General features: G+C 40.5%; 3 protein-coding genes across 52 annotated transcripts in view; 1 reads left to right on the top strand and 2 right to left on the bottom strand.

Annotated features, from left to right (window-relative positions):
- Positions 1-236: 236 nt before the first annotated feature.
- rnf11a (ring finger protein 11a) lies at positions 237-3,738 on the bottom strand. The gene is made up of 3 exons (XM_085774898.1): positions 3,294-3,738; positions 2,428-2,600; positions 237-1,982 (listed from the first exon to the last, which is right to left on the bottom strand). The coding sequence occupies exons 1-3, from the start codon at positions 3,390-3,392 to the stop codon at positions 1,811-1,813; spliced, it is 444 nt and encodes a 147-aa protein (XP_085631024.1). The 5' UTR covers positions 3,393-3,738; the 3' UTR covers positions 237-1,810.
- Positions 3,739-4,048: 310 nt separating this feature from the next.
- On the top strand, positions 4,049-7,115 carry LOC146991595 (uncharacterized). Its single transcript, XM_085774885.1, has 4 exons — positions 4,049-4,182; positions 5,716-5,886; positions 6,169-6,318; positions 6,409-7,115. The coding sequence occupies exons 1-4, from the start codon at positions 4,180-4,182 to the stop codon at positions 6,472-6,474; spliced, it is 390 nt and encodes a 129-aa protein (XP_085631011.1). The 5' UTR covers positions 4,049-4,179; the 3' UTR covers positions 6,475-7,115.
- Positions 7,116-8,541: 1,426 nt separating this feature from the next.
- nfixa (nuclear factor I/Xa) overlaps positions 8,542-14,698 on the bottom strand; it is a 110,958-nt gene continuing 104,801 nt past the window's right edge. For 49 of the 50 annotated variants that reach the window (XM_085774957.1, XM_085775088.1, XM_085775158.1 and 46 more), the window contains one exon: positions 10,600-13,562. In XM_085774957.1, coding sequence (XP_085631083.1) covers positions 13,548-13,562 — 15 coding nt within the window. In that variant the 3' untranslated portion in view covers positions 10,600-13,547. Of the gene's footprint in view, positions 13,563-14,698 lie in introns of all 50 variants that reach the window. The other variant, XM_085775332.1, reaches the window with a different exon arrangement.

Here is a 14,698-nt window from a genome sequence, read left to right as displayed (position 1 = left end):
CTATAAATCACTATAAATTGTTTGTCCATTTTGTGTAACTCCCATGCAGGGAGTTCATGGTAAGTTGTAATACGGCCAAATTTGGAAAATACAGTCATTTATTGTTCCAGCTGTTGTATGATAACACCATGTCACAACTAATTTATGCTTGTGTTTTAAGTTAAAAAGGAGCTGTGATTTACCCAAACGATAAGAAACCGTAACTTGTCTTTAGGAAACAGCAGCTCGCACTCAAGTAAAATTTGGTATCCACTTTTATTGTGTTTTCAGGATTTTCGTAAAACTTGTGCACTGGTGGCACACATTATAAATTAAAACACAAAATGATTGTTAACAGCAGCCAGAGCAAACTTTTGGCTTCATCCTAGGCCTGTTCGACTGCGACACAAATCAGTACAATGCTGGTATCTGTCTCCCCCTAGAGGACGACTACAAGTAAAACAAAACCCATGTCAGAAATGATTGTACTTCACTGCAAATGGGCTCACCCCAACCTTGAAAGGCACAGCAGCCTGAGTAAATAAAAAAAAAAGTCTTCATCTTGTCACTTGTACAGTCCAAATCTTTAAAAGCTGAAATAATGCTTTACATTCAACATACATTCCTTCCTTCTGCTGTAGCTTCTCACTCATTTCACTTGTGCTATACATTATGCCAGTATCAGAGAGAACATGTGTCTAATACAAAAGGTAACAGAAATTTGTTTGACCAGATTCAGAAGCTCTGGAAATGCATCACTTGCTTTAAGAAGAAGAAGGCCATCGACACAAAACAAAATCCAAAAGCTTCAAAGTATTAAGAGAGGTAACTACAACATAGTTTACAACTGACAGGGTTAATTAACGTTACCTCAATGTGTCAGGTTCTACCCAACACCCCCTCAGAACACACACACACACACACACACACACACACCCAACACGCGCACACACCTATGAAACCTATAAGCTACAGAGTGCTAGATGAGGGGATTCCCAAGGTGCATTAAGAGGGACAGCACAGCATATCTTGTCTTGGTAAATGTCAGTGACAGTAAACGATGAAAAGGACACACTCGACTGATGTTTAAAAACAAAACACAGGGCACAAACCTGAGGCAAAACAAAGGGGAAAATCCATGGTGTAGAAAGGAAGAAAAAAAACAAAAAAAACAGATCCACGTTTACAAAAGCAGCTTCAAAGGGAAAATGGTACAGACAACAAACCCTTGTTAAATAAAAATAGAACTAGATATCTTTAAAAGCTGAAATCACCTCTTAGAATAACTCGGATCAGAAAGCTTGTTCATTTTTCTGTGTTTTGCTGATTGTATTTCAGTAGTTGGGTCTTTGTTTTTATGACATTCAAGGCCATGGTTCATTTGAAAAACTTAGTAACTTCACTCCCATGTTTTCTATCCATTTAACTAAGAAGTATGTCCAACATTTCTTCATTTTATATAACATATTGCACATTATACCTTAAAGGGGGAAGTAAATGACATTGGTGACATGCAATTAATTGCCATAAAAATCTAAAATTAAAATTGACTGTCAGTCAGAAAAAGTGAAATTACTTTTGCTACGTGTTCACTTTTCCATATTCTTCATTTAGCTCGATTTGGCACACTGTCCTACTTTTAAAGGCAAATAGTCGGACCTAAGCAATGTACCGTGGGGCACAGTTTTCAGCATCTGACTGCATCCTAAAACACCCTCCACACATCTGCATAATGCCACATCGCCTTGGCTACCTGTCTGAATAGCTAGGACAGTTTTGGTTAAAAGAAAGGTGCAGTTACTTTTAGGCAGAAGCTGCCACCTGGGGCTGCTCAGTTGGTTTCGTAGGTGGACAGCAAAGCTGCATCTACCGGCTCCATGCACGAGGGGCAGGTGAAAGAGCGCATCAGCCAGGGATCAATGCAATCCACGTGGTAGATGTGAAGGCAGGGCAAGAACCGAATGGGGTCACCATACTCAAAATCCATCATGCAGATCACACACCTGTTGATGAAAGTATGTTATAATCACGCTATCTTCAAACACAAAGTAAATAACTAGGTCAGTATACTTACATGTTAAAAAATATTTCATTCTTATTAACAAACAAGTATGTGCATATTTTTTGTCATTAAAATATAAGAAATCATTGTTTTTTAATAACTAAATAAATTAAGCAAAACATTTTTGCAAAGAAATTCTGCTAAGTTCAGGTGAGATATACAAGGGAATGAGAATTTAGTATGGTATGACAGGATCATTTTCTGACCTAGCGTAGTTTATGTCATGTATATTTTACAGTGTTTACTCTGCTGTGAATTCTTGTTAAAATGTTTAACAAACTTTTACTGTAACTAAGCCACGCTACCACGACTTATCTATTCAGCTGCTTCATTCAAAACGACAAAGAAACAAATAATGTGAGGAGTTCTGCCTGTTTGAGACTCACTCTTTAACTTTCTTGTCAGAGGGGTCGGAGCCTGGGTCGAAGATGCCTCTGGGCAGGTGGTGGATGAGGCCTATGCGTTGGGCAATGCGGATCTGCTCCTCCTCAGTCAGCTGGCTGGCCAGTCGACTCTCTCCTGGGGTGGGATGGTACACCGGCACTGGTTGGGTGCGCTCCTGCAAAAGAAGGAACAGAGGACAGCTTGCGTGAGTTACAGAGCCCTGCAACAGATAGTCTGGGCCCCACAGGTCAGTATGTGCTGACATGAAGAGACAATGAAACAGACTACGTGCTGAGAAAAGACACGGGCTGCTTGGAACAACAACCTATCTGACAAATATACGTTTTTTTATTACTATGAAGATGTTTGCACTGCAATGGTTAGCCTATTTACTTTACTTACTTACTGATTGATTGATTTATTTTCATACATAGGATAATTTTACAAGGAGAAAATTATGCTCGTACTTATTATCTTTTATCATAACTTAGGGCTGAGGGAAGTTGTTCAGTTATATTGCATTTCATTGCATTAACTGTACATTGTATTTTTAATGTATATGACAATAAACGTTGATTTTAATTGAAAAAAAACTGTGCATAAGGGTAAGTAAGAATTTTTACACTGCTTTCTTTGGTGTTACGCTTAATATAACTAACTGATAAAGAACTTTTCTTGGCCTTATGCTTGAAAAAAAAAATGACTTGTTCCTGTAGCATTGAAGACTGGCATTTATCAAACTGAACGACACAGATAGAGTCCATTACTGATGAATAAATCAGATAGCAATCGTTTATCAAAGTTATGAGGTATCTCATGTGATCCTAAGTCCCCGGCGTGTTGTTAACTGGAGCCCCGGGCTGCTCACCTGGTAGGGCGGTGGAGGCTCTCCGGGCAGGCTGCCCCCCTCAGACTCGTTCAGCAGAGACAGGTCATCCGCACCTTGCGAAAACAGACAGTTCCCCATTGAACTAACACCACCATGAGACGTCCGCTTCTTTCCGAGGCTGGCGGACACTCAGCAAAGTGTCAGCTGGAGATAAAAGGTAACGAGCTGCTGCTGCTGCTGCTACTGCCTCAATGTTTCGGCTCAGCGTTAGCCTAGCTGGCTGTTAGCGGATAGTTTGTTGTCATCCCGCGGCGGCGGAGAGCTGGACGGAGAAACGACGGGACAAGCGACGTCTCTCACTCGCCCACCGCTAGTTTACAAGGTGGTTGGTACATTAACCACTGACACAGGTTGTAACTGTAACCAAGAGGATTTCTTTTGGGCTCGCTTCTTGTTTTGACAAACAAAAACACAAACCGGAAATGTCGTCACCAGGAGAATTGTATAGTCTCTAGACTTTCAAAATAAAAGTGGAGACCTTTTAAAGTAGTTTTAAAATATTAATTCCATCAGGGGGGAATGCAACTATGGAAAACATTAAGCTTAAATATATGTTGTATGGCTGAATTCAGTTAAACAATTTGGGTGGCTGGCCATTATTATCACTCATTTGTATATACTCTGTGTTGGTAGTTTTACCCTGAAGGTCTGTTATATCAATCGCTCTGACTGGGACATACCAAAAGTTGAACGGTCGATACATATTGCACCCACGGGTGATAGACTGAGGGCGGGTCCGTTAGGTGGGTTACATGCGTTTAACGGGTTTTTTTTTTTTTTTTGGGTCGATGGACGTACTGTAGATTGTGTGAGACTTCCTGCTCCGATTTCTGAAGCTTGGAGATAAACTTCAAACGACTGGGACATGGTAAGAGAAGAGGTGATGATGCTTTACAGCAGCGAAATGTTACGTTTAAGTTTTGAGATGTGTTGCCATGTAAAGTCCTTTGAGACAAACTGATTAAGTAAAAATGGGCTGTACAGATAGAATTGCCTTGCCGCGATTTAGTTCAGATAGCTAGCCTGTTGGCTTCATAATGAAACCACGAGCCATACTATCTTGATAGCGTCAATAGATCGAATATCTTGGTCATCTTACGGAAATAACAAATGATGAAATAGCCTATAGGTCCTATAGGCAGTGCTGCAAGTTGTATACACGCTTTGAGAATATCACTGGTGACCTAGAAGGTCCAGTGCAAGTGACACGTTGTTTGTAAATGCTCCTGTCGATACTCTCTCTCAAGATGTTTTAGAAATGATGCTGCCTATCGATTTATTTGTCGACTTGATGCCTCAGACTGTCCGATAGCAGTCTGTGATGGAGACATTGGCATAGATGCCACCTTTTTAATTTCTACTATTATGATTGTTATTAATTATGCACTTTTAGCATAGGTATATTCTCTTATTATGCATCACGTTGTCTTTCTGTGTGTTGTGTGACTTGTAGTTATATGGACCTGAGTCTGTAATAGAGTTCAGTTTACTATAACATAACATTATTCGCACTTGGAAATGCATGCAGTAGTGAAAATAAAATATCAATACTCATTTATGCTATTTATTTTGATCAGTCTTAATCTGTATTGAGCCCATTCTACCTTGAACCTGAGGGCCCAGGTTTTTATTGAGAGGCTTTCTCTGCTGGTTTTTGGTTGCTGTTAAAGTGTCCGGGTAGGCTACTAAAAGTTAACCCAAAACCAGTAAGAATCTGCTTATCAGTACCGGCCATGTTATAAAGTGAATAAAAGTTGCTCAAAATGTAAAGCTGTAGACATGGTCAGGGTCGTATCAGGTCATGGGTTAATGTCCCCTCAGTTCAGCTTGTCATCCTAAGAAATATTGGACCAACCAAACCAACCAAACATTGTTATATGTTCATAATAAGTATCATATTTTGTTCTACATTATTAAATTAAATTATTATTATATTTAATTTACAGTACATTCTACCCCCTATTGTGATTTGATGGGAGGTGTAGCCTACTCTGTTGGAGAATGCTGATTTAATCTATTGGAGTTAATCCTCATACACGAGTAACACACATACAGAGCAATGCAGTACAGTGTGTGTCTGGCATCATGGCTCTGATCTTGTAACATACATTTGAGAGGGATTAGGGAGTGATAACAGCAGGTGTATCCTCCAAGGAGTTTGTGTGTTTTAATTGTCTTTCTGCCTAAAAACTGGATTATTATTGTTGAATATAATGCCTCCTTTTATTATCATTATCTTTTTTCCTCAGGACATGACCACCATATCTCAAGTGGTAGCAGTGGCCCTGTATAGACAAACATCACAGTCAGAAGCGAGATTCACTTTTGGACAGTAAATGATAGAGTCTAGCTTGGGGTGAGGCTTTGGTTTTCTCTAACATGTCACTTTCCATACATTTAGGACACAGCCCCACCACCGCCGCCGCCGCTGCCGCCACCACCGCTGCTCTTAGGAAACCAGGCTCAAAACACCTGTCCTGCTCCACAGCCTGGGTTTGCTGCAATTCCTATTAAAGACTGTTCTCCCACCCAGGAGACAAATCCTCCACCAGAGGCTCTACATGATGCTCAGGTAAATGTTCCCTCCATGTGGAGGAAATCTTAGTATGAGACACTTGGTAGAGTAGAGTGGGCCGTCCACTAACCAGAAGGTCGGTTATACGATTCCTCCAGTCTGTGTGTGAATGTGTTAGACACCATGCACAGTACATAGATAGAAGCAGCACTGTATGAATGGGTGAATGTGACTGTAGTGTAAAGCTTTGAGTGGTCATAGAGACTAGTAAAGCGCTACATAAAGGCAAGTCCATTTACCATTTAAACAATCTTATTGTAAAAACATGTCCATATTCAGGATGAGGAAAATCCATCACTTCCCGAAGTGGAAGATGAACCCCAGTATATGCCATCGGATGGACAGCAAGACAATGATTCTGATGAAGAGGAGAAAAAACATCCAGTGCAGGAAACCAACCCAGCACCACAGACGCTCCATTATGCACCGGTAGATTATGTTTGAGTGGATATGTTTTATTTTGCTTTTCTTATCACACAAAACAAGAAAAATAACTGCTGATATCCTTTCTTTCACAAGACGACAGAGGAGCAAGATGAAGCAGCCGCTCACATGGAGCCAGCTGGTGACGACCAACAGGCCTGATGATACACCAAAAACCATAATTGCAGCTGAATTGAAAATTCAGATGTTAAACTTTATAGTACCTTTGTCGTAGCCGAGAAACTTTAAACTGAAATAAGCTTAAACATGGATATTTTAGCAGTACAACCATAACAATTGAAAATAAAAAGAAATCTAAATCTCCCAAAAATGATAAGTGGGTAAACTCACTTTTACTGTACTGCAAATATTCATTATTTAAGGGGAAACTTCACAGATTTTGCACAAAAGGTTTTGACTGGAAAACATGTGTTGTAACATCTTTCTGGCTCATATATTACAAACCTGTGGTGTGGAGTGTGAAAGACAATGACATGTATCAGATTTGGGGTAAACTAAGGGGAATGGTGCATCAAGTGTTTTAGAGCTTGAGCCATACAATATTTCTGCTATTTCATATTCAACTGTTAATTTAACCTGCCTTTCACGAGTTCCCCAATTTTATGCAGTTATACTGTATGCAATACTAATTAAAATGTCTTTTTAGGAGGAATTAGGCTACTCTAAGTGTGTTACGATTTAGTGTGTGTTTGGTTTTATTTAATTGCACATTTTGACCTGATTTATTTATTTTAATCACTCAACAAAATATTTCCACCAATTAAACTCAAACTTGATTTTAACATTCAGTCTCTCTCTTCTATTGATTTAAGGAACACCTAGAAATACTTTGGTGGTGAGGCTGTGAAGTCTAACATTCTTACAATGCCAGTGCCAACAGGCTTTATCCATGCTAAGAAGTGCAGTAGAGGCTAATGTCATTTTATTTAAGTACATGGTCACAAACCAAAGGGGCTGGACAAATATACATTTTGACCTCAGCTAAATGCTGGTGGTTCACAATGTCAAGACACTCAAGGACTGACTTGAAATTTGACACACAAGTCCATACGCGTTGTACAAAAGAGCCTCTTCGACCATAAAAGTCCGCCATGATTGATTTTTTCATGTGAAAAGCAGTAAAATGAATACAATTCTATATTTCTATCATAAATAAGCCAGTGCGGCCAAAAAACATGACTGCTATCGACCAAAATATCCTCGCAATGGGCGGGGCTTAGAAAATATTGGCCATAACTCATTAACCGTTTGCCCAGTCATCATAAAACTTGGCAGCTCCCTTCCCCTTGAGCTTGATGCAAAGGGGGCACCACAAACACATATCTGAAAGCCCTTTGGGCAGAATATAACTAAAATTGGTGTGCATGGTCTGGGGTCAAGTATTAAGCAATATCTTGAGTGCCATGTTGATTGATTAAGTGGGCATTGCCTATTCATCATCATCTGCTATTGTATTCCTTTTCATTAATTTGTAGCGAGCTAGAACGACCTAGAGACATGAAACTTGGCAACACAACTACAAATTATGTCCAGATGCTTTACAAAAAATATGTTCCCATTCGGCCTGATAGTAAACACTTTGAAAGGCTATCCCTGGCTGCCACAGTCCTATTGACTTGAAATTTTACACAGAAGTACAGCTGAATGTGCTCAACAAAAAAAGTCTCCTGGACCATAAAGACCATGTATTTTTTGATAATTTGCATAAACCAAAAAACAGTAAAATGAATAGAACTTTTATGATTTTGATTCTATTGACACCAAATTTAGTATACAGCTTTGGGGGACCAAGATATCCATTCTATTATAAAGCAAGATTGGTTAAAAAACATGGCTGCCATCAACCAAAATATTCTTGCAAAGGGTGGGGCTTGGCGAGTAAGATTATTAACATTTGTCCAATAATCATAAATCTTGGTATCTTAAGAACACGAGTAGGAATATGCCTACCAAAAGCTTGATCCATAGAGGGCACCATAAATGTGTAACTGAAAACCCGATTTGGATAAATCTTGAGTTTATAATGGGTGTGTATTACATGGAGCTGAGTGGGAGAGGGTCTAAAGGTAGAATCATGTTGTTTTTGCTCAGTGTGTTTGCAAAAGTTAGAACCTGTGAATTGCCGCTTGCGGCTACAATGTTGATTTTTTTTTTTTTTTTTAATTTAAACATTAGTCTAACGAAAAAAGACATGGCACAGCAAGGTGGTACAGTCAAGAACATCCTTTTTTATTCAATCAGGTGCTGCTCTTCTCAAACTGTGTTTTTCTTCTTATGGAAAAGAAACTGTAATTAACACATGCATTTCACCTAGAGCTCTGGGGGTGTTCTCACAAAGAAGTGGTGCTGCACTGAGGGCGTAGACAGAGGTGTAGAAGAGCTGGGAGTCAGGGGGCCTAGGGTGCTGCCTATTACACCAATAACCATACACGCTTAAGAAGATAAAGAACAAAATAAACAACAGAACAAAGACACGGAGCAGTCCAGCATGAGGTGGTCAGAGGAGAAAAATGGAGGGACTTCCCTGAATCCTCAAAAATCTGAGAGATCAGGTTCATGCTGGCCTTTTCAACTATCTGTTTGGTGTGTTGTAGATGGCTAATACTGCTGAGGGTTTTACTGTGTGAAACCCGCCGTGAACAATAATACTTCACTTTAAAAGATTGGTTTGAATGGATGTGGGATATGTCCTGGAAATGCAACACCCCCTCTTTCAGCCTCATGCAGGACAAGTCCGGTTATAAGGTGCTTGTAGCTTTCATTTACAGTCCAAGGCATCCTCAAAGAGAGCCTAAACGACAGCATACCCTGATAGCAAATACTAAAAGAAATCCAAATTAAAAGGAAACAAAAAGTGGGGAATAAAACAAAGCCAAAATATAAATAGCTAAAACAAAAGAGCAAAACTCTTATTCTAGTCCAAGCAGCCCCGTTCCAACATCCCAAAGCAATTCATCCAGCCCTCTCGACCCCATTAATCTTCTCTGTAAACCTTTTCAACCCAAACCCCTGAACCCCTGTCATCCCTTCCTAACCCACCCAAGGACACCCCCAAAAGCCCGTCAGCGTAATTTGTTCACTTACATTAGCTGTTGAATGGAGAAGCTGAAGAAGATGGGTATGGTAATACAATGTGAAGCATACAGACAAGAATAACATGTGAGCTAACTGCATTCTGCTCAGACAAAAGTTTTTCGGCAATATTTTTTTTTCACCCTCCCAACAGCGGAGAGAGCAGAGGAGAGAGAGAGAGAGAGAGCAGAGGAGAGAGAGAGAGAGAGAGAGAGAGAGAGAGAGAGAGTGACGGAGAGTGACGGACACACAGTTACAGACTACTCCAGTGTCTAAGAGAAAACAGACAGTGGAGACAGAGGGGAAGAAAAAAAGCAAGAGCTGTACGAGAACAAGTTTTTTTGCCTTTTCAAAAAAATTTTTTGTCATCATTTATCAATAAAAAGTAAAGAACTAATTCACACCAGTTTCCTTTTGTACTATATATATATATATATATACGGCTTTTGAAAAGGAAGAGAGGATATAGGGGAGGTACAATGGAGGGGATTCATTTCCAGCCCGAGAAAAAAGTTGTCCCTGAGCGCTGAGAGGGTGACAACCTTTCTCTTCCCTCCCTGCAGCGCTCAGGGGCAACCTGCTACCTCAAGCCATTTCGAAAAAAAGGGCGATCTGGATTACAAAATGGAGTCTGTGAACAAAAGGCACTTTTAAGGGACAACCTTTAACTGCTGGGAAACTATACACTACAGCACAAGCACTATAAGAGTCATTTACAGAGGAGGGGGTGGAACAGGGGAGAGGCTCACTTTGCTGCCTGTTTCATACATGGGTCAGACCTCTTTATTTTTGCCCGATTTGAAGCTGCGTTTTGCCCCTTTTTCTGTTGTTTTTGTTTTCTGCAGAGGAGACAAGAGGCCCTTGACTTAAACACTCTTTTCACTTTAACTCAGGTGTCTCAACACAACCTGCTGAGCCCCATCCAGCTCTAGATTCAGAGACATACCAAGATGATGATGGGAATAAAAAGATTCCTGGATGTGATGCATATCCCACAGCATGGGGAGGAACTTGTCATGTATTTATGCCAATGTGGGTGATAAAAATGAAAAATACTGGGAGGAGTTTTTCTTTCTTTCTTTCTTTTTCTTTTTCTTCTTCTTCTTTTTTTTTTTTTTTACTGTTTTTGCTGGTGAGTTTCAGGCAGTGCATGGGTAAGTTATCTGAAGAGTTTCTTAGGCTTGACAGTATAGGTTTTATCTTTTCTAAAGGTTGAACCAAAATGCCTTTTGTGCCACAACCTTAAGGAATAGGAACCTCTCCCCCCACTCGATACAAATAGAAGAAGAATACAAATAGAGAGAGGAATAATGCTGTTTCCTAAATGGTCTGTTATTTTTGTTCATTACCATTCATTTATAATAGTTCTGAATGTACTTTATAGTGTTAAAGCACCAGTTTTCATCTGATAGAGAATTTTTTTTCTGAAGTTGTGTAGATTTTTTTTTCCTTCAGCCCTCCCACATTTTTATAAACAAATGATTATACATAAAACATTAAAAAAGAGACAAAAGGAAATAAAAACAAATACCCCCAACTTACAAAGACTAGGATTTTTCATGGCCCTCTAGTTTAGAGTCCCGGAGCTTACGGACTTGAAACAAATACATTTTTTTTCTCTTTTCTCTTAGCTTTCTTAAAAATCTCTAACAGACAAACACAATGATCTACCCAATGCATTGCACGTGGCTCAATCGACACATATTTTTCAATAATAATACTTTCCATCAAAAAACAAACACTTTTTTTTTCTTCAAACCTACTGTCGATTTTTGACATGTTCGTCTAGGTATTGTAATGCTGCGCTGCAGATGGCGATGGCGTGTGTCGTTTGATTCGTACTGGTAACAGTAAGGAGATGTTACTGAAAAGGTTGTGGGGGGGAGGGGGGCGGGGGTGGGTGAGAGTTCAGAAAATAACTAGACTGCCAACAAGCTCATGTAGTAAAAGTTAAAAAGGAGCATATATCATAAATATATATGTATAAGATCTCTCTCTCTGTCTTTACAAAAAAAGTTTGCAGTCCTCTATAAAGATCTGTCCTAGGCCAATGGTTTCCACATGCACCAACGCTACCATTCCCTGTAGCTTTAGCTTATATGTGGGAAGAGAACCTGAAGTCAAGTTTATTACTAATTGCATGAAGGGAATACAGAGGCACTTTCATATATTGTTATAGTCTTGATATATGGTTTTAGTACATAGAGCTAATGTTACTAGAGAGGCTGAGAACAAGGTCTCAGCCCTGTTTACTATCCCTGCAAAATAGAACCAACAGCTGGGCAGTCCAGTTATTTTGTGAGGTCGGCTTTCGTTGGATTGTGTCATGATGAAAATAATACCAATAGCAATTTCAATGTGAACATTTACATAGAAAAAATAGCTCAAATTAAAAAGACAAATCTTAAGTGAATGAAAAACCATTAACAAAGGCAGTTTGGAGAACCAAATATAAAGGCTTCCCTTTATTAGTTTATGTCAGGTTGTTGGTGGTGTTAGCATATATTTTTATGTGTCTGTGTACTGTATGTGTGTTTGTATGTGTGTGTGCGTGTGTATTCCTGTGGGCTTTGCTGTGTCTGGACTAGGGGATACAGGGTGAAGCAATGCAAGGGATGTGTGTGATGAGCTGTTGTTATTACTGTGCTGTCCATACATGAGAGAGATTTGAGAAACTGCTCTTACTGTTTCCTTAAAATCTGTTTCGCTGAAATTCAAGCATGATTCTTAACGTGTTACTGCAAACTAAAGAAAAACATGTTATGACATGCAAGAGAAGGTTAAACAATCCAAGTGAGACAAAACCAAAACCAAATCCGGCAAAAAAAAAGAAAAAAGAATTGCAAAAAAACACCTACAAACAAAATGAAAACTAATTATATGAAGCTGATGCTGATGCATTCCTGTAAATTAAATTCCTTGCCTATGAATAATAACAAGATGATATTGTGAGTGGTTGTGTGACAGACTATTCTGGAGAGGATGGTCTGTGTGTGCTGTATGCAAAGCGTGATTGTGTGTGTGTTTTTTGTGTGAGCATGTGCATATGTGCGCTGCTGCATGTTTCAGGGCCTAGACTTGAATGTCAGCGCAGCCACATTCCTGCAGTGGCAGCCAGCCTCGATTCACTTCTCTAATCGCTCATCTGACCATCGATGTGCAATACTGTTCATCCCTTATTAAAAATTAATAGTGCATAGGTGAGGGGACGAAAGAGCACATGTAGAGTTAGTGTTATGACTGTCTGTTGTGTGTTCACTCGCTCGCACTCGCCTCATGGCTATCACTTCTCCCACAGCAGGACGCCCTGATTCTTTGACAGGTAAACAAAGACCAGCCACTTAGTGCATAAATGTCACACCATTGGATGGTGTCACCATGATTGGCCAATCAGAAATGAAAGAGGCTCAGGGCTGAGCGAATGAAGCGGCAGAGTGTGGCGACACACAGGCGTGTGGCTGTGGTGTCTCAGTCTGGACCCTGAGTAGCACTGAGTGCTAGGTGCGGTGAGGTGAGGTGAGGTGAGGTGAGGTGAGGTGCGGGGGGGGGTTGGGGGGGGTGTGGGCTGGGTGGAACCATGGACCTGGAGGAGAGGTGGGTGGAAAATACATAGATATGGAGGCGTGCAGTTTGGGTGGAAATCGTTTCAACTTGCACATCCAACTTCATTGTTTACCATTATGTGTTCTTTTTGGATCTCCCAGCCAATGCATGGAGTTTCATTGTGGAGACAACAAAATTAAAAAAAAAAAAAAACAATAAAAAAGAAACAACAAATGTATAATTGGTCATTTGTCAGGTTACCATATTGCGTTTCCTTTCTGACATTTCGTGGTGTGTGTGAGACAGTTCCTCATCTTCCTCTTCCTCCTCCTTGCATTCTGAGTCTGTCAACTCAATCTCATTGAAGCCTCCTGGATAAAGGGGGATGAACGTTCCTGTTCAAATTGTGTTGGATTGGGAGTCCTCTTGGGGGCAAGGTGGGTTTTTTCGGGTTCTGTAGTAGTACTTTGAATAGTGTTGGCGAGAGAGAAAGACCTTTTTAGTGTCAGCAGTCTGTTCTTAATCAGCAGTGATGTGTTTGTTTTTCAAATTTCCAATTTTCATGACACAATTTTAGCTGTTGATTCAGAGAGGCCTTGTCAGAGGAACCAGGACTGTGGAGAAGAAAAGAGAAGAAAATTAGTCTCTAAACAACGTCAGCAGGTTTTACATTTAGACTAAGTCTCGATTCTTATCAGCTTTAAACTGCAGTGCAACGTTTTTGTTATGTACTGTAATGTAAGAAAGAGGCAGAAGTGGTAGTGCATAACAGAGTATGAAAAAGTAGAATGTGACCACAGAACAGGAACTTATTAACAAATAATTGGCATTGGGATCAGACCTCCACAAGAAAAAAAACACTAAACTTTTTATTAAATTACTGGATAATTTTACCTCTCTTTATGTGTCTTAAAATAAAAACTCTCTTCTTGCACACAGCAAAGAGGTAGGCAACAAGGAGGCACATGTAGATATGAATTAGTTTTAAGGGACCACAGGCAGGACCAGTTCTGAACCACTAGGTGGCCACCTACTACTCCTTTTCTCCCTCACTCCTGTACTTGCTGAGCTCAGCTGTCCCATACAGTGTCGAAAAAGTTATTACCTCAACTTCACCACTTGCTGTTTTTAGGAGGGCTGACTCTGGCTTTTTTCTCATTAAAAACACTTGTGTTATTTCAGAGCTAGGAACTGCGTGAGGGCAGCACTTTTTGTATCCGTCTGAATGGCTTTCCAGTGAACAAACACCACGCTGTAACTGCTTTGTCATGCACTACCAGTTTACATGTAAGGCGATCCTCCTAATATGTCTCTGCTCTGTGGGCCCGAGTGGTCTCAGGCTACACTGTAAAGCTATTGAGGGCAGCTACTCCAGGGATCCAGTTTCTGGGTTTGATAAGAGGGCAGAGTGGAGGCTTTGGCACAGGCTGAGCTGTTCTGGCTGCCTCTGACATTCCTCAGGCCTCGGCCCAGGGAGAGCAGCGAATCACCCCATCTTTAACAGCAAACTCTCTGTTGTTGCCCCCATTCTAGCAAACGGACAGAAAGCTTTAACCCCCCTCAACCTCCGTCTATCCTCCACCACCTCTGCCTCCCTCCTTCCTATCCATGATTCTTTCGTGTCTGACGATAACTCCTCCTCCTCCTGGCTCCAACTTCCCCTTAACCCGCTTCTCTTTTCCTCTCCCTCTCCTACTCCAGCTCTCCCAATGTAATCCTTGGCAGTGGAAAGTGACCCCCCCCCCCCTCC

This window comes from Trachurus japonicus, chromosome 1 (genome assembly GCF_045865225.1).
Source record: "Trachurus japonicus isolate A0001 chromosome 1, Traja_1.0".
NCBI classification, from domain to species: domain Eukaryota; kingdom Metazoa; phylum Chordata; class Actinopteri; order Carangiformes; family Carangidae; genus Trachurus; species Trachurus japonicus.
Note: the sequence above shows the minus strand (reverse complement) of the source record. Positions and strands in the feature narration are given on the sequence as shown.